The sequence below is a fragment of the Physella acuta genome, unplaced genomic scaffold (genome assembly GCF_028476545.2).
Source record: "Physella acuta isolate Inbredline_101_S28 unplaced genomic scaffold, ASM2847654v3 ptg000544l, whole genome shotgun sequence".
Lineage (NCBI taxonomy): Eukaryota > Metazoa > Mollusca > Gastropoda > Physidae > Physella > Physella acuta.
The window spans coordinates 318217-343374 of NW_026732063.1; the positions used below are offsets into that span (position 1 = coordinate 318217).

The following is a 25158-nucleotide window of genomic DNA, read 5'->3' on the forward strand; positions in this document are numbered from 1 at the left end:
ACATAAGGGGCATCATGCCAGAGGTGGCACCTAGGGGCATTATGCCAGAGGTGGCACTAGACTAAGGGCATAATGCCAGAGGTGGCACCTAGACTAGGGGCATCATGCCAGAGGTGGCACTAGACTAAGGGCATAATGCCAGAGGTGGCACCTAGACTAGGGGCATCATGCCAGAGGTGGCACTAGACTAAGGGCATAATGCCAGAGGTGGCACCTAGACTAGGGGCATCATGCCAGAGGTGGCGCCTAGACTAGGGGCATCATGCCAGAGGTGGCACCTAGGGGCATCATGCCAGAGGTGGCACCTAGACTAAGGGCATCATGCCAGAGGTGGCACTAGACTAAGGGCATCATGCCAGAGGTGGCACCTAGACTAAGGGCATCATGCCAGAGGTGGCGCCTAGGGGCATCATGCCAGAGGTGGCACTAGACTAAGGGCATAATGCCAGAGGTGGCACCTAGGGGCATCATGCCAGAGGTGGCACTAAAACAGTTGATGGTCCTAGGCATCAGGTCTCGAGAATCTGAGGTCTCTAGCACCTGATGCCTCTAACACCTGATGCCTCTAACACCTGATGCCTCTAACACCTGAGGTCTCTAGCACCTGATGCCTCTAACACCTGATGCCTCTAACACCTGAGGTCTCTAACACCTGATGCCTCTAACACCTGAGGTCTCTAACACCTGATGCCTCTAACACCTGATGTCTCTAACACCTGATGCCTCTAACACCTGAGGTCTCTAACACCTGATGCCTCTAACACCTGAGGTCTCTAACACCTGATGCCTCTAACACCTGATGCCTCTAACACCTGATGTCTCTAACACCTGAGGTCTCTAACACCTGAGGTCTCTAACACCTGATGCCTCTAACACCTGAGTGCTTTAGCACCAACACATCAGCAAGATGTCATCAAGCCATAAGATTATTGCACAGTTCCTGATAAATTCTACACTAAATTCTATTCTAAAGTCCAAACAAAACAACATAAAACTCTTGGCTCTAAGATCCATTGAATAAACATTATTCCAAATTAACTATTGCAAAATGTACACATTGGAAGTGAATTATGAAACAAATAACACAAACTACAACCCTAACAATAAAAAAGTAATTTGCTAACAAAACTCAATAATTAAATTAAATTACATTTTTGTGTTTCAAACTTTTTAATGACGATCAGTTTTTTGGCCGCTAAAACAGCTATGATTTGAATAAAAAAAGATCAAACTTGATAAAAAACAAAGACGAGGAATTTTAATTCAAAATGATCTTTTCAATCAATTTTAACTGGAACTTATTTTTTTAACATACATTTGTAGAATAAAAATGCAGGTCTGGTCAAGGGGATTGATTTAATTGTAACTGCTGTTTTCTAGTGACAGACAGACTATAGGCAGGGGACAGAACTGCACTGAGTGGACTGTCTAAGTGGTCACTCAAGTATCAGAGGACCGGTCAAGCCTGCAGACATTAACACTTTTGACATTTCAGCGCTAGACTTAATTTCTTCAGCGCTAGACTTAATTTCTTCAGCACTAGACTGAACTTCAACTTGTTGCTAATCTGACACATTCCAGTCCATGTATTGTCAATAAATGTGACAAGCCAACATTGTGACAAGTCAACATTGTGAAAGCCAACATTGTGACACGTCAACATTGTGACATGTCAACATTGTGACACATCAACATTGTGACATGTCAGCATCGTGACAAGTCAATATTTTGACAAGTCAACATTGTGACAAGTGGAGAAACTTCAGAATGGGGGGGGGGGGGTGTGTGGGAGAGGAGGCCGAAGATAATTTCAACAAATATAGACAACCAGTCTAATTATATCAAATCATTTTAAAGAATCCATCTTTAAATTCATCAAAATAAAAAAAATAGAAATATAAATAGGCAGGATCTAAAAACATACAAATATTTCATAAGTAGCAAAAAATAAATTAACTTATAACGACAAGTCATAATTGCTAGTTATTTATATAATGAAAACACAAATACTTTTGTTATAGGCAAACGATTGGGTGCTTCACATTACTGGGATGACAGTTAGGGGTAGGGCTACGACAACATAGGTGGGTTTCTGACTACACACCACTGACACACAGGTGTGTTTGTTGACAAGTGAGCCACGACTGACAACACATCATGTGTTGGTTCATAAGTGGGTCAGAACACACACTGTACTGGACAATATCACAAGAGCCAGTGGACAGTCTAGAGACTGGACATTTTTTAACAGGACATTTAACAGGACATTTTTTAACAGGACATTTTTTAACAGGACATTTTTTAACAGGACATTTAACAGGACATTTAGACACATATGCCACAAGGTGCCGTGAGCTGTACAGGTAATTAAGGGACAATACTAACGATGATTGAGTACAAGTGTAAATACTTTGAAATGAGTTGTATGCAAACAAGATGATGATGATAATGATGCAACAATTATTTCAGTTGAGACTTTCTCTTCTGTTCAGCTTTCTTCTTCTCCTTCTCCCTCTCTTTCTCCTCTTTTTTCTTCTGTTTTTCTTCCTTAGCCTCCAATTTCTTCCTATCCTCTTCCAGTTTTTTCCTATCTTTCTCCTCCCTCTTCCTCTCCTTCTCCCTCTGCTTGCTCGCCTTCTCTTCCTCTTTCATCATCTTTTTCTCTTCCTCCTCCTGTTCTTCCAGGTAGTGGGGGTTGTGTTTGAGGATCTCTTCCAGTCTGGGGGGAGAGAAAACAGACAGGTGTAAGAGGTGGTGGGGAGGTGGGGGGAGAGAAAACAGACAGGTGTGAGAGGTGGTGTGTGTGTGCGTGAGGGTGGAGCACACATCTAAAATTTTATGACACATCAGGGTCAAACAGCAGTGTTAACTGCTGACACAAAAGTCTCGAGTTCGGATCAAGGGCTTGACTTATAGAACTTTCCTGAGTCCACCCAGCTCTGATGGGTGCAAAAAATGTGAAACTCTACTTCATCTGCATTGATTAAATTTATAGCAAGGCAAGGTAAGGAGAAAATAAATATAACAGAGTTTCTAAAAGTAACCAAGGACTTTGAAGTGTGGGTGAAATGATCAGACCACCATGGCGACAGGACATATCAAATTTATTTGTGCATAGACTTGACAATTTTGTCAAATTATTTGTGCATTGACTTGACAATTTTGTTAAATTATTTGTGCATTGACTTGACAATTTTGTCAAAAGTATTTGTGCATTGACTTGACAATTTTGTCAAATTTATTTGTGCATTGACTTGACAATTTTGTCAAATTTATTTGTGCATTGCCTTGATAATTTTGTCAAATTTATTTGTGGACTAAAATCAGTGTGGTGTTCAGAGCGTGACCCCAGCATTTACTAAAGAACCAAAAAGTCAATACATTTCAGATAAAAGCAAAGTTCTATGAAAAAAATGGTTGTAGAAGGAAAAGCAGAATGATGAAGCTTTAATTAAAATAAGCCCAGGAAATTAAAAAAATAAGCGTTAAATTAAAATGTTTTTTAGCCAAGACATGCTACATTCTTTAACTTTGCACACGTTTGACTTAATTTATATTTAAAAAACAATGTTCACTTTAATAAAAGTTTTCTTTAAATTAAAAAGATATGATATGAAAGGTTAGAATATAATTGTCTGAAATTTAAATGCGTAGATCTGGAATAATATTTTGAACATCTAATAAGTGAGTACAATTTTTTAATTGCGAAGATCTGCATAATATTTTGAACATGTACTATGTGACTAAAATTTTAGAAAATTTGAAAAAGTTGACAGATAAAAAAAAAGACTTACCATGGTGTGAAATGGTTTCGTTCCTTAGGTACCCTAAGCTTGGACCAATGGCTATCGTCGCAGGGGGGAGGAGTGGTGGGAGGCAGCAGGGGAGGGGATATGCTCATGATGGATGTCATAACTGTGCCAGGATTGGAGGGTGGGAGGAGTGGGCGGAGAGAGGAGACAATTAATTTAATAGGGGAAACAATTCATTTGACATGGGAAATAATGCAAATAAAAGGGAGAACAATTTCATACTTAAACCTTAATTGGATAATTATTTTAAACATTATAATTTAAAAAATAAATCTTAATAAGATAATTATTTTACACATTATAATTTAAAAAATAAATCTTAATAAGATCATTATTTTAAAACATTATAATTTTAAAAACAAACAGAATTTAAAATGATATTTTGAAATAAATGTCTTTTAAAGTGTAATAATAGTTTAAACCCCATGTGATTTAAATGAAAAACTAAAAGATTAAATGATGCTAAAGTGTTTGATAAATGCTGTAAGGGTATTTGAGAGGAAACATCAGTTGTTGCAAACATTTCGTGGACTAAAAGAATGATTTGAAATTAAAAAAAAAACAACTGCCTGAATGAAGAACAAGCTGAAATAAGGATAATCTTTGGGCTGCCTCTACAGTGTGATAGAACCTCCTATAGTGATCATGCACATATTAGTTGAGGGGAAGTGCACAATTTTCTTATTTTAAAATTTAATTTAAAATTCCAAAAAGTTAAAATTCTGAGTGGTGGTAAGCAGAAGCCTTCATAGTTTCATGTGTGTGTTTGTGTATGAGTGAGTGTGTGTAGGGGGGGGGGAATTGCAATGTTGTCGAACTTTTCTTTTAGTCGAATAATCATATAAGGTTATTGACCAACGTTTGATGAGGGAACATTGCAAGTAATGTGGCGAAAAATCTCAATAATACAATTTAAAATGTTATAAGCACTAAAATCCACTAAAATAAGAGAAATAAGCTTTTAAAACCATTTAAAAAGTATAATAATGTTAATATATTTCTTTCCAGTTACAGAAATATTCTGATATATTATTAAAATCTAATTATGCTGAAAATTCTGATTTATCACATTTTTTTTTTGATAAAATGGTTTACCCCCATATAATGGGGACCCCATATAACATTTGCAAATGTTTGAGCTAAGTGAAATGTGCAGGGTTAAAGTGCTGTAGTTTGATGTTTGTTGTGGTGTGTCTTAGCCAGCTTTGGCTTGCAAGCTGAGTATCTTAGTGGTGTGCAAGGTCAAATAAAAAAAGGGGGGGGGGAGTGAAAGGGTTTCAGGTAAAGGAAAAATAGAGAAAAAAATATTAAACTTCAGTTAAATCAATACTAATTAACTTAACTAGTGTTACCACACTACTTAAGAAACTATAACCAAGGCTATTTTTGCAAGCTATCAACATGTGGAGATGTGAATTATTTGTAAGTTAATAAAAAGGTACTAGATCATGTTATGGAAAATGTAGAAGCAGGTTGTTATAAAAAAAATAAGGATAACTAGCCAAACAGAATGAAAACATATTGTTGATACAGATTTTTATAAAACTATCATTGCAAGAATAGTTTATGTGTAGTAGCCTATATGATGTGCTCTAAGACAAACTCCAAACCTTTAAGTTTTAGTGTTTAACATATCTATAGCTCTATGCCGAAACCTTTAAGTTTTAGTGTTTAACCTATCTATAGCTCTATGCCAAAACCTTTATGTTTTAGTGTTTAACCTATCTATAGCTCTATGCCAAAACCTTTAAGTTTTAGTGTTTAACCCATCTATAGCTCTATGCCGAAACCTTTAAGTTTTATTGTTTAACCCATCTATAGCTCTATGCCAAGACACAAACTATTTTGTTGACAAAATAAATCAACTACAACTAACAAGAAGCTCATAACTAAACCAGATATTCTATTTATAGTTGAACCCAAACCTTGTTTATAACATCTCCCCTGTACCACAGCCTAAACTAGAATCATCACCCAAAAGAATGCCGATATGCTAAACCAAACCCTAACACAGCTTCAATCATACCGTTAACATAAGCATATAGCAAAAACAAACCCTAACACAACTTCAATCATACTGTTAACATAAGCATATAGCAAAACCAAACCCTAACAAAAATTCAATCATACTGTTAACATAAGCATATAGCAAAACCAAACCCTAACTCAACTTCAATCATACTGTTAACATAAGCATATAGCAAAACCAAACCCTAACACAACTTCAATAATACTGTTAACACAATATTCAACCTGTATAAAAATCTATACCCTATTACTGACTAAAGCCACACTACTAGCTATAACCCTAACCGAAGAAGATTTACTGTGTAATGGCTTCAGGAATAGTTACATTGACTAAAGCCATACTACTAGCTATAACCCTAACCCAATGAAGCCATACCACTAGCTATAACCCTAACCCAATAAAGACTTACTGTGTTATGGCTTCAGGAATAGTTACATTGACCATGGGGACTAGAGAATTCAGTTCTTCAAGACTTCTAACAAACCGCAACTTGGAGGAAAACTTTGAACTAGAAGATAAATAAAACAATAATATAAAATCATTAATATAAACATTAAATCATTAATATAAACACCTTTAACAAACTTGGAAGAAAATTTTGAACAAGAGAAAAAACAATTATTAAACACAACAAATACATACATACATATATATATATCCCACATAATGTGGCCAACCACACAACTGGTGTCATGTCCTTATGAGGTGATGGGGTCAAGGACATTACCTTCCCATTGACTATCCTGACCTCTGGAAATGTTTACCTTGACCTCTATAAATGTTTACCCTGACCACTTGAAATGTTGACCCTGACCACTAGAAATGTTTACACTGACCACTAGAAATGTTTACCCTGACCTCTAGAAATATTTACCCTGAGAAATGTTTACCTTGACCTCTAGAAATGTTTACCTTTACCAAAATAAATGTTTACCCTGAGAAATGTTTACCTTGACCTCTAGAAATGTTTACCTTGACCTCTAGAAATGTTTACCTTTACCAAAATAAATGTTTACCCTGAGAAATGTTTACCTTGACCTCTAGAAATGTTTACCTTGACCACTAGAAATGTTTACCCTGACCTCTAGAAATGTTTACCTTGACCTCTAGAAATGTTTACCCTGAGAAATGTTAACCTTGACCTCTAGAAATGTTTACCTTGACCTCTAGAAATGTTTACCTTTACCAAAATAAATGTTTACCCTGAGAAATGTTTACCTTGACCTCTAGAAATGTTTACCTTGACCTCTAGAAATGTTTACCTTTACCAAAATAAATGTTTACCCTGAGAAATGTTTACCTTGACCTCTAGAAATGTTTACCCTGAGAAATGTTTACCTTGACCTCTAGAAATGTTTACCTTTACCAAAATAAATGTTTACCCTGAGAAATGTTTACCTTGACCTCTAGAAATGTTTACCCTGAGAAATGTTTACCTTGACCTCTAGAAATGTTTACCCTGAGAAATGTTTACCATGACCTCTAGAAATGTTTACCCTGAGAAATGTTTACCTTGACCTCTAGAAATGTTTACCTTGACCTCTAGAAATGTTTACCTTGACCTCTAGAAATGTTTACCTTGACCTCTAGAAATGTTAACCTTGACCTCTAGAAATGTTTACCCTGAGAAATGTTTACCTTGACCTCTAGAAATGTTTACCTTGACCACTAGAAATGTTTACCTTGACCTCTAGAAATGTTTACCATGACCGCTAGAAATGTTTACCTTATGAATGGTCTAATCATAGTCACAATTGTTTTCAGCCACAGTGTTGGGTGGACTAAGAAAAGACCTTTCAGGTTTTTCTTTAACCTGAAAAAAATGTCAACAATTTTAGATACTGGATGCATACTTACAAAATGTTATTGATCAAGTTTAGATACAACAGAATAGCTTTGATCAAGAGGTAACATCAATAGTTTATCAATAGACTGGTAACACTGTACTCTATCAATAGACAGGTACCAAAGACAGGTACCAGCATACCTTCTATCAATAGACTGGTAACAGCATGCCTTCTATCAAAAGGTAACATCACACCTTCTATCAAAAGCTAACAGCATACCTTTTATCAAAAGGTAACAGCATACCTTCTATCAAAAGGTAACATCACACCTTCTATCAAAAGGTAACAGCATACCTTCTATCAAAAGGTAACAGCATACCTTCTATCAATAGACTGGTAACAGCATACCTTCTATCAATAGACTGGTAACAGCATACCTTCTATCAATAGACTGGTAACAGCATACCTTCTATCAATAGACTGGTAACAGATCAAAAGGTAACAGCATACCTTCTATCAATAGACTGGTAACAGATCAAAAGGTAACAGCATACCTTCTATCAATAGACTGGTAACACCTCTTCAACCAGCCCAGGCCAGGCATCTGTCTGCGAGGTGTGGAGCCGTGGAAGTATATGATGACGTAGTCGTCTGCCACCAGCTCCTCCAGCGTGTAGATCACGTAGCTGGACACATAGAAACAACACGTCTATTTATAGCCAAAACACGTCTATTTATAGCCACATCATGTCTATTTATAGCCACAACACGTCTATTTATAGCCACAACATGTCTATTTATAGCTACAATACATCTATTTATAGTCACAACATGTCTATTTTTCATTGATTTGACTTATAACATCTTTCTCTAGCTCTTAACCCTTTGTCGGCCAATTATTTCAGTGTTGAGTTATTTTATTTTCACTTTAAAAATAAAATAAGAAAATATTCCTCATGAATTGAAGAGAAAGAATTGAGTATAATTATCTTGTATGAAGGTTGAAATGTGTAAGACTTTGATCTGATGTTAATGTAGATCATTTGGTTTATCAGATCTTTTATGTAACATGTGATGTACCCAGACTACATGATCCACATTCCTGATACAAATACAATCCATTTATTGATTTTTAGATCTAGATCAGCAGAAACAAAACAATTAAATTTAAAATTGTTGAATGAATATTTGCACCAAATAGTCACTACAGAATCACATTTAAAGCAAAAAACCTGAAAAACTTGCTGAGGTAAAGAAGAAAAACTTGCTGAGGTAAAGAAGAAAAACTTGCTGAGGTAAAGAAGAAAAACTTGCTGAGGTAAAGAAGAAAAACTTGCTGAGGTAAAGAAGAAAAACTTGCTGAGGTAAAGAAGAAAAACTTGCTGAGGTAAAAGTAAAAATGCTGAGGTGAACTTACTGAAAGAGGTGGTTCATGATGTAGGTGTAGTCCTCCCTCCTACGGCTAGGTAGATGGCAGCCATAGAACACAATGATGGCGTTTAGACCTTCAGCGTAGTAGCCTGGTGGATGTGGAGGGTTTAATGTTAGGGTGGGTTGGGTGGGTGGGTGGGTGGGGTTTAATGTTAGGGTTGGTCTGGTGGATGTAGAGGGTTTAATGTTAGGGTTGGTCTGGTGGATGTGGAGGGTTTAATGTTAGGGTTGGTCTGGTGGGTGGGGTTTAATGTTAGGGTTGGCTGGGTGGGTGGGGTTTAATGTTAGGGTTGGTTGAGTGGGTGGGGGGTTAATGTTAGGGTTGGTCTGGTGGATGTGGAGGGTTTAATGTTAGGGTTGGTTGGGTGGGTGGGTGGGTGGGGTTTAATGTTAGGGTTGGTCTGGTGGATGTAGAGGGTTTAATGTTAGGGTTGGTCTGGTGGGTGGGGTTTAATGTTAGGGTTGGCTGGGTGGGTGGGGTTTAATGTTAGGGTTGGTTGAGTGGGTGGGGGGTTAATGTTAGGGTTGGTCTGGTGGATGTGGAGGGTTTAATGTTAGGGTTGGTTGCATGGGTGGGGTTTAATGTTAGGGTTGGTTGGGTGGGTGGGGTTTAATGTTAGGGTTGGTCTGGTGGGTTTAATGTTAGGCTTGGGCTGGTGGATGGGTGGGGTTTAATGTTAGGGTTGGTTGGGTGGGGTTTTATGTTTGGGTGGGTCTGGGTGGGTGGGTGAGGTTAAATGTTAGGGTGGGAGCTTGGGTTAGCCTATGTGGATGTGTGGGGTTTAAAGTTTAGTGCTACTACAAAATTTAACATCATTATAGAACCTTGAAAAAGGTTCTAATTATTCAGACTTGATGATACAAGGGGGGGGGGGGTGCGTGGTTGAGTAGTTTGTAGGACATTTGATGTTATAAAAACTTTTATAACACTAGTTTCTAGTGACCCAAATCACATGAAGAACAAAACCTCCCCTACCCCCTTGTGACATTCTTGTAAAACCTCCCCTACCCCCATGTGACAAAACCTCCCCTACCCCCACATGACAAAACCTCCCCTACCCCCATGCGACAAACCCACTCCTACCCCCATGTGACAAAACCTCCCCTACCCCCATGCGACAGAACCTCCCTTTCGCCCATGTGACATTCTTGTAAAACCTCCCCTACCCCCATGTGACAACACCTCCCCTAGTGACAGAGCCTCCCCTACCCCCATGTGACATTCTTGTAAAACCTCCCCTACCCCCATGTGACAGAGCTTCCCCTACCCCCATGTGACATTCTTGTAAAACCTCCCCTACCCCCATGTGACAACTCCTCCCCTACCCCCTTGTGACAAAACCTCCCCTACCCCCATGTGACAGAACCTCCCCTACCCCCATGTGACAACACCTCCCCTACCCCCATGTGACAGAACCTCCCCTACCCCCATGTGACAGAACCTCCCCTAGTGATAGAACCTCCCCTACCCCCATGTGACAGAACCTCCCCTACCCCCATGTGACAGAACCTCCCCTACCCCCATGTGACAGAACCTCCCCTACCCCCATGTGACAACACCTCCCCTACCCCCATGTGACAGAACCTCCCCTACCCCCATGTGACAGAACCTCCCCTAGTGACAACACCTCCCCTACCCCCATGTGACAAAACCTCCCCTACCCCCATGTGACAGAACCTCCCCTACCCCCATGTGACAAAACCTCCCCTACCCCCATGTGACAACCTCCCCTACCCCCATGTGACAGAACCTCCCCTACCCCCATGTGACAGAACCTCCCCTACCCCCATGTGACAACACCTCCCCTACCCCCATGTGACAGAACCTCCCCTACCCCCATGTGACAGGACGTTCTTGTAGGGTTCCACAGCCTGCATGTCAATGTTGAAGTCCACACCAGACACAGACACGCGCTTCCACCGCTGGTGACCTTCACCTTGTGTGCCTTGGGTTAGGGTGGTGTCTAGACCAGGTCGGGGAGGTGTTTTGACTGGCGTGTCATCTGAAGCAAGACAATGACACAAGTTGGGTCAGTTCATTTATTCTTTTTGACATATGGATTTGAAAAAAAATTTACTACTAACATTTGTGATTTGTAAAAACAGCAAAGGCTAGTTAACTAGTTGTGTGCTTGAATCAAGTCTTGAAGACCTTTTGTCATTGTAAAAACAACCACTGTTTAAAAAATAATTTTTTTATCCTACAGCTGATTCTAAAATTTAGGAAATTTTGGCACAACCATGCATAAAACAGCAGAAAAGATGGAAAAAAAATCCATTTATTTAACATCAATTAACAACAAGAGGTCTGTATGAGAGACAGCCAATCAGAATCATTGTTACATCAAACTGTATTATGTACATCCAAGTAACCAATCAGAACAAATGTTACATGAGCATGACAGGAAGTTGACAACAATGAAAAACAACACAAAATAGCAACAAGTGCCATAGATGACAACAAGCAAACAGTTCAACACATCCAAGCCTGGCTCAAATAGATCTTGTCAACAACAGATTGGTCCACCACAAGACTTTATCTCCTCAAGTTACAAGGGGCATAAATAAAAAAAATTGGCTGGATTTACAGGTCTATTAGATGGAGGGCTATAATATGTATTTTATGTACAGGGACACAACTCTGCTATAATAAAGTAAAGGGATTCAACTCTTTCAACTGGAGTGGAAGTTAAAAGGGTATTTTCTCTAAGAAATATTGAACCTACGTATGATTGAGGGGAGAATCTATGCAGTAGTGGTAAGGATGCAATACTCATCACTGATCAGTGCTAACTTAGTTGGATACATTTTTAAATAAACTGTAAATATTTTCCTCTGACTACAATAGATCTTATTCATAACAAGAAAAATATCATTTTTTTTATTTACACCAATAGTAAAACACAGATAATAAACTTACACTTAACCATTTTTTAAACAAATACAACAATATGCATTTGGTTATTCTGATTTGTAAATTATTAAATTATGGTCAGGGATTTAGATATTTTTTCCAGCTGCTCTAATATATCGATAATAAAAACAAAGATAATCAAGCAATTAAGTCATCCCAACTAATATGAACAACCAACATCCACTACCAACATACACAGCCAACGTATATTTGAGATAAGAAAAACACAACAATAAAAAATTTGCTTAACGTATTAATGGTAAAAAAGTGCATGGTTAAAGAAATAAAAATGTAAATGTTTGATTGCATATAATCAAGTCTAATGACTATTTCTCAGTTAGCCAGTAGTTACACCAGCATTCTACGGCTACAAAGCCTGTACTTAAACTTTGTGTTCATTTTAGCTTATTATTTTGGGTCACAATTTTGTTCTACCTAATAAATAAAGTGTTCAAATTATTTTCCAATGTCAAGTTTAAAAAAATCAGCTGAGCAAAATTTACAACAAAATCATGCTTTAAGTTTACTTTTTAAAATCAAGAAAATAAACCCTTTATTTTACAATTTTAAATGGAAATAAATAAATGCAATATTTAAAAAAAAAAGGAATTTTCAAAATTAACAGTAAAGCGAGTTAGCAGAAGACGAAACATTTTGTATCTTAACTTACAAGCACGCTTTTTTCTTAGCCAATTATTTCTTTGAAAAAAATTAATTAAAAATCAAGCAAAAACAAATTTATGGAAAATGTTTTTCATGGCATGCATTAGAAAGCCAGAAGACAAATTCATTTTCTCCATCCAAATTCTGAAAGAGTTGTCTAACCTGGAACACACCAAACTGACAACAGAAAAACTGAAAGAACTAATAGAACACTCATGCCAACTAGTTACCTCTATGGTGTAGGAGTTCTCTCCCTGTGAACATGTCAAACACATTCAGCTATAGACTATAAAAAATGGCAAGGGAAGTAACCACAAGGGAGGCTACTTTAAATAAATCCTCCAGATCTCAAAATTAAAAAATGACATTAGAATTTGAGATCATGAAAGCTATTGCACAAAAAAGACAAATTGTCTGTTGTAACAATTTAAAATATAAGATCTATTCTTCCTAAATATCATAGAGTCAAAATATGAATAAGATCTATTGTTTATAACTATTTCAAAACCAAAATTTTTTGAGATCTATTGTCTATAACTATCCCAAAATTAAAATATGAAAAAAAAAAATTGTTCCTAACCAAAAAATGCCTTTACTTCTTTAATGGGTGTTAAAATAGCAAAATTACAGAAAAAAATGGACAAGTAGGCAACAATTAGGCAACCTAGATACATAAATTATTTGAAATGGTTCACTGCCCAATCTGACATTAAATATATCTACATTAAGCTATGTAGGTCACTGCTGACCAACTAACTGTTAAGTGCAATAAATCAAGTTAGCTGTAGAGAACCTATGATAAGTAAATTATTGATTGGCCATGTTTTCAGCTTCCAATTGTTACGTTAAAGAAAAGCAAAGAGTGTTTCAATTCTGTGTGTTAGGAATTTACTTGGGATTATACTGGGATAACCATGCTTTATGTGGCAAGGTAGAAATGTCACCCTAATCCTAGGGATAATCCAAACCCAAAACTATCGTAGTTAATCCAAAATCCTCAGGACAACTTAGCCCCTACGAAAGTGACAAGTTCATTCTGACCAAACAACCCAAACAGAAAAAAAAGAGCTGATATATGTTTGTACTATATGATATAGACAATATACAGACAACAGGAGTCAGCACAAGTACCTTGGCACTAAAGCATTAAGAAAACCAGAAAGTTTACAAAAACTCTGGATTCTAATCTCAAGGGAAACAACCAAAACAATTCCCCGCTCAAGGGAGAAAACCATGACTTACTTTCCCATTCCAGATCCCCAGTCTCACTTTCATTGTCTGGTTCCTCATCCTCGTCCTCTCCCTCCTGGTCTACCCCCTCATCATCATCAGCTGCGATGGCTTGGAGGAACGAGGAGTCAGGAACAATTTTCTTCCGGAGAGAATCCATTGGTGGGGCGTCTGGAATATGGAGAAAAAAATTAGGGAACATCAAAACTAATCGTAACTTATTAAAATCTCACACCATACAACATGTACTGACCTAAACCTCCCTCCCCTCCACCTCTACTGACCTAAACCTCCCTGTACTGACCTAAACCTCCCTGTACTGACCTAAACCTCCCTGTACTGACCTAAACCTCCCTGTACTGACCTAAACCTCCCTGTACTGACCTAAACCTCCCTGTACTGACCTAAACCTCCCTGTACTGACCTAAACACTGACCTAAACCTCCCTGTCCTGACCTAAACCTCCCTGTACTGACCTAAACCTCCCTGTACTGACCTAAACCTCCCTGTACTGACCTAAACCTCCCTGTACTGACCTAAACCTCCCTGTACTGACCTAAACACTGACCTAAACCTCCCTGTCCTGACCTAAACCTCCCTGTACTGACCTAAACCTCCCTGTACTGACCTAAACCTCCCTGTACTGACCTAAACCTCCCTGTACTGACCTAAACCTCCCTGTACTGACCTAAACCTCCCTGTACTGACCTAAACCTCCCTGTACTGACCTAAACCTCCCTGTACTGACCTAAACCTCCCTGTACTGACCTAAACCTCCCTGTACTGACCTAAACCTCCCTGTACAGCCACCTCCTCTATCTCGTCATCTTGCCACTCCTCTGTATAGACGGCGCCCTGGAGATATAAACATCAAGTGTGACAAGTCTGGTTTATATCAGGTGTGACAAATCTGGTTTATATCAGGTGTGACAAGTCTGGTTTATATCAGGTGTAACAAATCTAGTTTATATCAGGTGTGACAAATCTGGTTTATATCAGGTGTGACAAATCTAGTTTATATCAGGTGTGACAAATCTGGTTTATATCAGGTGTGACAAATCTAGTTTATATCAGGTGTGACAAGTCTAGTTTATATCAGGTGTAACAAGTCTAGTTTATATCAGGTGTGACAAGTCTAGTTTATATCAGGTGTAACAAATCTAGTTTATATCAGGTGTGACAAATGTTTATATCAGGTGTGACAAGTCTAGTTTATATCAGGTGTGACAAGTCTAGTTTATATCAGGTGTGACAAATGTTTATATCAGGTGTGTCAAATCTAGTTTATATCAGGTGTGTCAAATCTAGTTTATATCAGGTGTGAGAAATCTAGTTTATATCAGGTGTAACAAATCTAGTTTATATCAGGTGTGACAAATGTTTATATCAGGTGTAACAAATCTAGTTTATATCAGGTGTAACAAATCTAGTTTATATCAGGTGTAACAAATCTAGTTTATATCAAATCTAGTTTATATCAGGTGTGACAAATCTAGTTTATATCAGGTGTGACAAATCTAGTTTATATCAGGTGTAACAAATCTAGTTTATATCAGGTGTAACAAATCTAGTTTATATCAGGTGTAACAAATCTAGTTTATATCAGGTGTGACAAATCTAGTTTATATCAGGTGTAAGAAATCTAGTTTATATCAAATCTAGTTTATATCAGGTGTGACAAATCTAGTTTATATCAGGTGTAACAAATCTAGTTTATATCAGGTGTGACAAATCTAGTTTATATCAGGTGTGACAAGTCTAGTTTATATCAGGTGTGACAAGTCTAGTTTATATCAGGTGTGACAAATGTAGTTTATATCAAGTGTTACAAATTCAGTTTATATCAGTATTGAAAACTATATTAGTTGTAACAAATATCTTTTAGATGGCATTTGGGAGAGATAATTACTTGAGATTTGTTATTTCAGCAGAGGTTAATCCACATAATCTGAGGTTAATCCACATAATCTGAGGTTAATCCATATAAGCTGAAGTTAAACCCGATAATTTGTGGTTAGCCACTATCAAAGAACTAAATCATATAACAAAAACATTTCCTATACATACAAGCAAATATTTAAAATTTTTTGAATCTCGGGGCCTTTCAAACAATTTCTCATCAAAGAGGTTTAAAGATGTAATTTTTAAAGTGACAAACTATCGACATATTATGGGAAATTTGGAAAAACAACCCTAATCAGATGTTCTATATTAGTTCAAACATAATCTGATAAGGTATTCCTATCTAATTATTTTAACACTTTCCAAATGTTACAAAGTACTTACTTTATGAATGTAATAATGTCTCTCAGATTATTTTTAATCACAACCCTAATCCGGGATAATCTTACAAAATTTCTTTTCCTATCCCTAATGTTTTAAACATTTACTGACTTCTAGACAGTGATGCAAATATCATGTCCTGTATGCACACACCTATATTTTGACCAGATATATCACACTTCACACAGCATACACACACTTATCTTTTGACCAGATACATCACACACACACTACACACTGCGTACACACTTATATTTTGAGCAGAATGTAAATCTGATTGATTTTTTCACTAGATAACTTGTCAATGTTCAAGTGATTGTGAAGTGTTATCAGATGTCATTGGGTCTTCCCTCTCGTAGCTGTGTGTGTGTGTGTGTGTGTGTGTGTGTGTGTGTGCGTGTGTGACTCACCACAACAGTATGTGTGACTTAGTTCAATATGGCCAGATGCTATGTGTATGTGTGACTTAGTTCAATATGGCCAGATGCTATGTGTATGTGTGACTTAGTTCAATATGGCCAGATGCTATGTGTATGTGTGACTTAGTTCAATATGGCCAGATGCTGTGTATGTGTGACTTAGTTCAATATGGCCAGATGCTATGTGTATGTGTGACTTAGTTCAATATGGCCAGATGCTATGTGTATGTGTGACTTAGTTCAATATGGCCAGATGCTATGTGTATGTGTGACTTAGTTCAATATGGCCAGATGCTATGTGTATGTGTGACTTAGTTCAACATGGCCAGATGCTATGTGTATGTGTGACTTAGTTCAATATGGCCAGATGCTATGTGTATGTGTGACTTAGTTCAATATGGCCAGATGCTATGTGTATATGTGACTTAGTTCAATATGGCCAGATGCTATGTGTATGTGTGACTTAGTTCAATATGGCCAGATGCTATGTGTATGTGTGACTTAGTTCAATATGGCCAGATGCTAGTCACACAATGAGATCCAAACAATACCACAAGCCAACAGATTGTGGATACACACCAGGTTTATCCAAGCATATCCACACGGATAACAACATTGGATAGGCCACATTTTGTTGGGAATGAGTTGATAGAAATCTAGTCAAAATGTTTACATTCTTCTATGTAACACAAATTCTTCTATGTAACACAAATGTTTACATTCTTCTATGCAACACAAATTATAAATCAATAGAAAAACATTGTTTTAAAAATGTGCTACTTCTGACCATACACAAAACAATCACAACTTACTTTTTGTTTTAAATTCACACTTAACGCAAAAAAGCAGCAAATGTGTGATAAAAGTTAATAATGATGTTTTTATACAACTGAAAGGTTATGAATAGTTATTTATAACAGCTATGCATGAATTGACTTAAGGTCCCAGATAAAAGAATTGCTCTAGTGCTCCAGATTTATCCCAGACCAACACACAGATATCCCAACACACCACAATCATACCAGGATTCAATGTTGTAAACCTATCTTTAACAGTATCAGCAGTAAAAAAATTTAACAGAGAAATAATGGGATAGAAAGCAAGCTAACAGGCATGCACAAACTAGGGACAACTTCTCATGTTGGGTAAGATTTAATCAAACCTTTCTTGGCATCATTGTTTCATTGTATTTTGTCAAGCTAAATTTTGTAGTTGGTGTAAGTTGTCATAGAATGTATGACAACAAAATTGGGTACAATTACCAGAGCTAACATAATGTTGAGATGTGATTTACCTAGGTCTGCCATGACTGAGTCACTCTAACAAGATCCCTCATTAAATAGTGAAAATGTCTTAAGGAATGGTGAGGTAGAATTATGGGGTAACAAGGTTATCAGGGGCATTAGTAAAAGCAGGGTGGTGTAGTAGGCAGTAACAAGCACAAAATTACAATCCAAATCCATGGTTACAATTACAATTAAATATACACTGAACAATAAATTAAAAGAAAATTAAAGTATGATATACTTTAGTTTTAAATATTTCCATTGATTATGAAATATCAGGCTAGTAAAAAAAATTTGAATGTAATTTTAGTACGTATGGGACAGAAGCAAAGTGGTGCCACTAACCTTTATAGAGCCCAGTGATGTATTCCGCGCATGGTGGCGGATTGTGTTGAGTGGATCGCTGGTGGCTGGTACAAGCGGACTGACATGCACTGGCGGCTGGGTGGGGTTAGAGGTTATCACATGAGGTTCAAGGTTATTTACACTGGAGGCCAAGGGGGTTTGAGCAGGGGGGAAAACAGAGGTCAAGCTAGGGTCAGAGGTTACGGGCACAGCAGAGGGAGGTGATGAAGATGAGTTGTTGTATTCTAGTGAAGTGGGGTCATGATAGTGGTTAGACAGCACAGGCTGGTGAGCAGGGGAGGGGAGGGCAGCACCTAGCAAGCTTTGGTCAGCTGTGGATATGGTTTCCTCAGCCGACTGGATGAGTTCTCCCACCTGACTCTGCTGCGCTGGGTGACGCGGCTCTCCCAGCTCCGACCCTCTGGCAGACGGAGTCCTCCCTGAGCTCTCCCCATCCTCACTGGCGATGCTGATGCGGCCTACCGTGGTGTTCCACACCTCCGCCCGACTCCCATGCTCCTCTCCGTTGTGTCTCAGATCTGATTTTAAAGCGGCGCTGGCAGACGAGAAATTTGGAAGGTCATCCTCCTCCTCGTCATCAGCCCCATCGGGGGGTGAGGATGTAGAATCTTGGGTATACAAAGGTGGGGGAGGTGACCTAAGGGATGATCTAGTGGACAACTGAACGTTAAAGTCCCCCACTTCATCGTCAAAGTCTTCAGAAAAACTCACTCGGATTCGTTTCTTTGTTTTGGCCGCGCTGCGTTTCACGGCCTCTAAAGTCTCATTCTTTAGCTCAAAAGGAACCTCCGGCACCGTATCCTCCTGTATCCTATCCTCTGGAATGACCTCATCAACAAAACGCTCATCAAAAGCCTCTTCACCTATCCGCCTCCGGTAACCCTCTTCAATACTCTCCTCATCCAGCTCTATATCCTCAGAGTCCTCCCTGTTGAGCCCCTCCTCTCCACTGGCTTTTCTAAAGCTCTCCCCCTCCACCACCTCCCTATCTGCGTCTGTCATCTTAGTGAAAGACGCATCAATGATATCCAAGTTTCCCTGCAGCGGATCCATGCTCGGCAAGTAATCCGTTTCCAAGTCTTCTGGTTTCACACTCACATCCGAATCATCCATCCGTGAGGATCTTCTTGAAGAGTTATCCTCTCTTGAAAAACGCCGTGTTGGAAAATCATCAGATTTGGAGAATTTTCTCCCAGGGAATGAGTAGCTAGCCTCTTCTTCCTCGGCGCTGATAAGCTCAGTGGAAGGCTTTCTCTCAGGGAAACTGGTGAGCACTTCATCTTCAACAATAGTAAAAGGTGAGTCGTAGTCCTTGGGCTTGGATCTGTCAGAGGAGGAGGAGCAGTTGGCATCTAAGGCTGCACGTCTCTCAGCAGACTCTTCCAGGAGGGCTTCAATGGGAACTCTGGCGGCGCTCTCGTTGGAGTCCCCCCACTTGACTCTTCTAGAAACTTCCTCGTCTCTCTTGCCCACGTAGGGCTTGGGTTCCATCTCCATGGTCTCTGGGTTGAAGTTGTTCAAGACGTTCTGGATCAGCTCGTTGGCGATCTCAAAGGCCAGTTCATTGAGTGCCAGATCAGTCAGCTGCTGGTCACAGCTGTCAGCTCCTGCGTGCTCAGACACATGGGGGTCAAGGCCATTCACCAGGGGAATCTCTGGGGCGTCATGCTGCTCATCAGGTTCTTCCTCAAAGTTATCCGCAGTGAGCAAGGCGTCATCCACGGGGGTGAAGTCGTCATCCGAGTGTCTAAACCCTTCATTCTCATACTCTTCTTCACTCTTGTTGTCGTTTCTGTTATCAACCTTGTAGCTGATGTCTTCTTCTTCATCTTCTTCCTCACTCTTGTCATTTGTGTAGCTGACATCTTCCTCCTCCTCTTCATGGTCTGCAAAGTTGACGATTGTGGTGACATCCCACTTTAACCTCCCCCCTCGCCCAGATGCCTCCCTCTCTGCCTGTCTTTTACTGGCTTGTATAGCAGCCGCCACGCTCTGTGCCACCAGGCTCTCTGCGGCCTGGAAGAAGGCATGGTCCTCCACGCTGCGTAGTTGGCTCTCCTCCACAGGAGAGAAGAGCTCCTTGTCGCCTGGGAAACCATTGTGAGCAACATCCCCATCATCAGCGCTTGTGGCCACCTGCTCAGCAAAGGTGATCCCTTTAGGTGGGGAATCTGTAAAGTACACCCCGGTTTTCTTGGTTTCAGAGGCAGCTAAGGTTGTGTCATCCAGCTTGACAAAGACATCAGAATCTGCCGTGTCCTTACGGCTGAGCATGGCGATCTCGTTTCTCATCAACCCCGCCAGATTCAACGCCACGACATTGTCAGAAGGCGTGCCGACGTCAGTGCTGATGCTCATGAGAGACTCGACGTCGGACATGGTGTTCTGGCTGTCAGACTGACTACTAGAGTGCCTGGCCTGCCGGGTGGGGTTCTGTGGCACTGCGTTCAGGTTGATGTTCTCTTCATCTCTGCTGCCGCCTCCGCTGCCTGCAAATTGGCGCTTGGTGGAATGTTCTACGGAGAGTCTCTCCGCAACTTCATTCAAATCTGGTAAACGGTTCCTGGAATCTAGAAGATGTAAATTATCCTTGTAACTATTCTGTGGGGTGAAGGGCTGGGGACTGTCTAAACTTGTACACTTGGAGCCTCTGACAGCCACATCTGGACTACGGCAGCCTCCACTGTCGTCACTGCCATGACTGTTTCGGCTGACACGGCCTGATGTGGCGCTGGAGCCGTACATGGCCGACTGCTTGGCCTTGATCTTGGCCACCATTTCAGCGTTGTTCATACTGGGGAGGTTGTTCCAGGCATACGAGTCAAAGCTCCCCTCCACGTAGCTGTTCTGTGGCGTGTACGGGACCTGCGGATCCATCGCTGCCCGTAGAGGTAGGGGCTGGGACGCTTTGGGTGACGTAGGTGCGGCAGGCTCGTCAGAGTTTGGGCCCACATCCACTCCGCTGGTGGAGCCGTCAAGAGAATCCACCAACCACTCAAACTGAGAGCGCTTTTCATTGACCCTGTCCATAATGTCCGAGTTGGTCAGCTTTGGCAGCTGGTAATCTGAGGAGCTGTAGCTGAAGCCGGAGCTCAGGTCGATGTAGCTGTTCTGTGGGACAGCAGGGGAGATGAGGGACCCCCCGCCCCCGCTGCTGCCCTCCCCAGCCACACACAAGCCATCCAGTCCATCATCCTCCTCAAACATGTCCCCCTTGTTTCGCCGACTGCCCCCATGTCCACCTAATGCTGCCTTCTTGGCCTGAATCCTCTGGACCATCTCAGAACTGTTAAAACTGGGGAGCTGCGTTTCTTTATAATAAACAGCCCCGGAGGGTTCCATGTAGCTGTTGGGAGGGGTGTCAGGATAACTGGGCACCTTTGACCCCTGCCCTGAGGCTTGTCCTGAGGCAGGCATAGAGGACACGTCCATAGGACTGTCCACGTTGTTGGGGCAGAGCAGATCAAACGGGCTGTGGTTTTGCAGGATGTCCTCACCCATCAAGTTGTCCGCCTGCGTCACGCCGCTTATGTTATTGCTGTCACCATTGGCTGCCACGCCATTCAGCATTCTAGAAGGTTCCTCCCCTGCATCCCCACCCCAGCCAGGGTTTGTCAAGGTGTCGGGTTGATGAACATGTTCCCCTGTCTGCTGTGGTTTAGAACTCAAGTCTGCGCCCAACATATCAGCTTCTGTGTCGGAGAACAGGTCAATACTCTCAAGTCTTAGGACAGGCTGCGTGGGGGGGACCTCCCCTTGGGATACTGGCACCTCCCCGTGGGGGGCCACCTTCTCTATGTCAAAGTCTATCAAATTGTTGACAAACGCCGAAGTCTCCGTGTTCTCTTTTCCTGCTTCTCCGTTAACAAAATCACCCGAGCCACTGTCCCACCGCGGCTGGGAGCCAATCTGACCAACCCCAACCTCGTCTCCAACAACCACCTCCTGTTCCGCCGCCCTGGCCCCCTCCTGGGGACTGCCCAGCTCGCTGTCACTACTGAGACTGGGAGAGATCAAAGCGTCCATGCCAACAGCTGCCAGGTCGTAGCGGTCTTGGGACGTGCGGAACAAGTCAGACTGAAATGTTTTGGCCAGGTTGATGTGCCGCCTCGTCTCCTCCTCTGACAGGTCCTCCCTCTCCCCAGAGGACTCAGACTCAAGCCTAGCCCCAGAGAACTGTGCCTGGCCCTTGGAGGAGTTAATGTTTTCATCAGGCGTGGTGGTCTCCCCTGCCAGGAAATCACGCACTAGAGGGAGGACGCCTTTCCGTGAGATGTGCACATTTTTCTGCACGTATGCAGACACGTTCTCAACATGGCTGCTGAGGGTCAAAGGCTCAAGTTCAAGGTTAGGGTGAGCAGAACTGAGTAGGACATCAGTGAGCTGAAAGTAAATAAGAAACAGTGTCAATCATTGGCTGCATTACAAAAATGGTTTTAAAATTGGCCAATCATTGGCTGCATTACAACAACAGTTTTTAAAATAGGCCAATCATTGGCTGCATTACAACAATAGTTTTAAAATAGGCCAATCATTGGCTTCATTACAACAGTAGTTTTTAAAATAGGCCAATCATTGGCTGCATTACAACAATAGTTTTTAAAATAGGCCAATCATTGGCTGCATTACAACAATAGTTTTTAAAATAGGCCAATCATTGGTCTGCATTATTTAGATATTAGAACTGAGAGGAAAAAGCAATAAAAAATTGGTGTTTTGTCAAACAGAAAGATATCACTAGTACCATCAGCTGGCAATTAAGGTTAAATTAATGATCTATATTAACATTGACACGATACAAGTAATGTGTGAAGGAACTTTGTATATAAACCCAAGTAGACCCAGGGACGGATATAATGACCTAAGTATACACGTGTAAATTTTAAGGGCAAAGTATGTAAACCAATGGATGTAGACCCATAAATTTAGACTCATGTACAGACCCATGTACGCTGACCCATGTACAGACCCATGTAGCTGACCCATGTATTCTGACCCATGTATTCTGACCCATGTAGCTGACCCATGTAGCTGACCCATGTATTCTGACCCATGTAGCTGACCTATGTAGCTGACCCATGTATTCTGACCCATGTATTCTGACCCATGTAGCTGACCCATGTATTCTGACCCATGTATTCTGACCCATGTAGCTGACCCATGTATTCTGACCCATGTATTCTGACCCATGTAGCTGACCCATGTAGCTGACCCATGTAGCTGACCCATGTACAGACCCATGTACAGACCCATGTAGCTGACCTATGTAGCTGACCCATGTATTCTGACCCATGTATTCTGACCCATGTAGCTGACCCATGTAGCTGACCTATGTAGCTGACCCATGTAGCTGACTCATGTACAGACCCATGTATTCTGACCTATGTGTTCTGACCCATGTGTTCTGACCCATGTATTCTGACCTATGTGTTCTGACCCATGTGTTCTGACCCATGTTCTGACCCATGTGTTCTGACCCATGTATTCTGACCCATGTAGCTGACCCATGTAGCTGACCCATGTAGCTGACTCATGTACAGACCCATGTATTCTGACCTATGTGTTCTGACCCATGTGTTCTGACCCATGTATTCTGACCCATGTAGCTGACCTATGTAGCTGACCCATGTAGCTGACCCATGTAGCTGACTCATGTACAGACCCATGTATTCTGACCTATGTATTCTGACCCATGTATAGACCCATGTAGCTGACCCATGTATTCTGACCTATGTAGCTGACCCATGTATTCTGACCCATGTAGCTGACCCATGAACAGACCCATGTAGCTGACCCATATATTCTGACCCATGTACAGACCCATGTAGCTGACCCATGTACAGACCCATGTAGCTGACCCATGTACTGACCCATGTACAGACCCATGTACAGGCCCATGAACAGACCCATGTAGCTGACCCATGTAGCAGACCCATGTAGCTGACCCATGTAGCTGACCCATGTACAGACCCATGTAGCTGACCCATGTACAGACCCATGTACAGACCCATGAACAGACCCATGTAGCTGACCCATGTAGCTGACCCATGTACAGACCCATGTACAGACCCATGTAGAGACCCATGTAGCTGACCCATGTAGCTGACCCATGTACAGACCCATGTACAGACCCATGTAGCTGACCCATGTACAGACCCATGTAGAGACCCATGTAGCTGACCCATGTAGCTGACCCATGTATTCTGACCCATGTACAGACCCATGTAGAGACCCATGAACAGACCCATGTAGCTGACCCATGTAGCTGACCCATGTACAGACCCATGTAGAGACCCATGTAGCTGACCCATGTAGCTGACCCATGTACAGACCCATGTACAGACCCATGTAGCTGACCCATGTACAGACCCATGTAGAGACCCATGTAGCTGACCCATGTAGCTGACCCATGTATTCTGACCCATGTACAGACCCATGTAGCTGACCCATGAACAGACCCATGTAGCTGACCCATGTAGCTGACCCATGTACAGACCCATGTACAGACCCATGTAGCTGACCCATGTACAGACCCATGTAGCTGACCCATGTAGCTGACCCATGTACTGACCCATGTACAGACCCATGTATTCTGACCTATGAACAGACCCATGTAGCTGACCCATGTACGCTGACCCATGTACGCTGACCCATGTACAGACCCATGTATGCTGACCCATGTAGCTGACCCATGAACAGACCCATGTAGCTGACCCATGTATCTGACCCATGTAGAGACCCACATATACTGACTGCTGTAGATAGCTTGACCTACCTGGTCCCTAAAGACTGGGTTAGGAGAGAAGACAGCTATCCACCTGTCAGAGATTCCTGCGTCCCCCATGTAGCTGACCCATGTAGCTGACCCATGTAGCTGACCCATGTACTGACCCATGTAGCTGACCCATGTACTGACCCATGTAGAGACCCATGTAGCT

At 41.1% G+C, this 25158-nt stretch overlaps 2 protein-coding genes across 5 annotated transcripts in view; both read right to left on the minus strand.

Moving 5' to 3' along the window:
* Positions 1-1786: 1786 nt before the first annotated feature.
* Positions 1787-25058, minus strand: LOC131946140 (uncharacterized). 4 transcript variants are annotated; one of them, XR_009387663.1, is made up of 12 exons: positions 24996-25058; positions 18200-22603; positions 14655-14721; positions 13879-14037; positions 12867-12890; positions 10895-11062; positions 9046-9148; positions 8183-8314; positions 7568-7654; positions 6251-6349; positions 3795-3915; positions 2588-2719 (listed from the first exon to the last, which is right to left on the minus strand). XR_009387663.1 is itself a non-coding variant. In XM_059306795.1 (11 exons), exons 2-11 carry the CDS (start codon positions 22244-22246, stop codon positions 2461-2463), a joined length of 4770 nt encoding a protein of 1589 aa, XP_059162778.1. In that variant the 5' UTR covers positions 22247-22603; positions 24996-25058; the 3' UTR covers positions 1787-2460. The 4 variants fall into 4 exon arrangements, 3 of the variants coding, with proteins under 3 accessions (XP_059162778.1, XP_059162776.1, XP_059162777.1); XM_059306795.1 differs by lacking the exon at positions 3795-3915 and having other exon boundaries at positions 1787-2719; positions 18575-22603; XM_059306793.1 differs by lacking the exon at positions 3795-3915 and having other exon boundaries at positions 1787-2719.
* Positions 22899-25158, minus strand: part of LOC131946073 (exopolyphosphatase PRUNE1-like) — a 110450-nt gene continuing 108190 nt past the window's right edge. The window contains exon 9 of the mRNA XM_059306714.1: positions 22899-22904. Within this exon, the coding sequence (XP_059162697.1) occupies positions 22899-22904 (6 nt within the window). The remainder of the gene's footprint in view (positions 22905-25158) is intronic.

Bases quoted from the DNA above. Each gene is read 5' to 3' on its own strand.
- LOC131946140 (XM_059306793.1), bottom strand. From the start codon at position 22,246: ATGGACGCTTTGATCTCTCCCAGTCTCAGTAGTGACAGCGAGCTGGGC. The intron at 14,722-18,199 runs GTTAGTGGCACC...TTATATCTCCAG, and splicing joins CATCACTGGGCTCTATAAAG to GGCGCCGTCTATACAGAGGA. The intron at 12,891-13,878 runs GTAAGTCATGGT...ACATGTTCACAG, and splicing joins TGGGGATCTGGAATGGGAAA to GGAGAGAACTCCTACACCAT.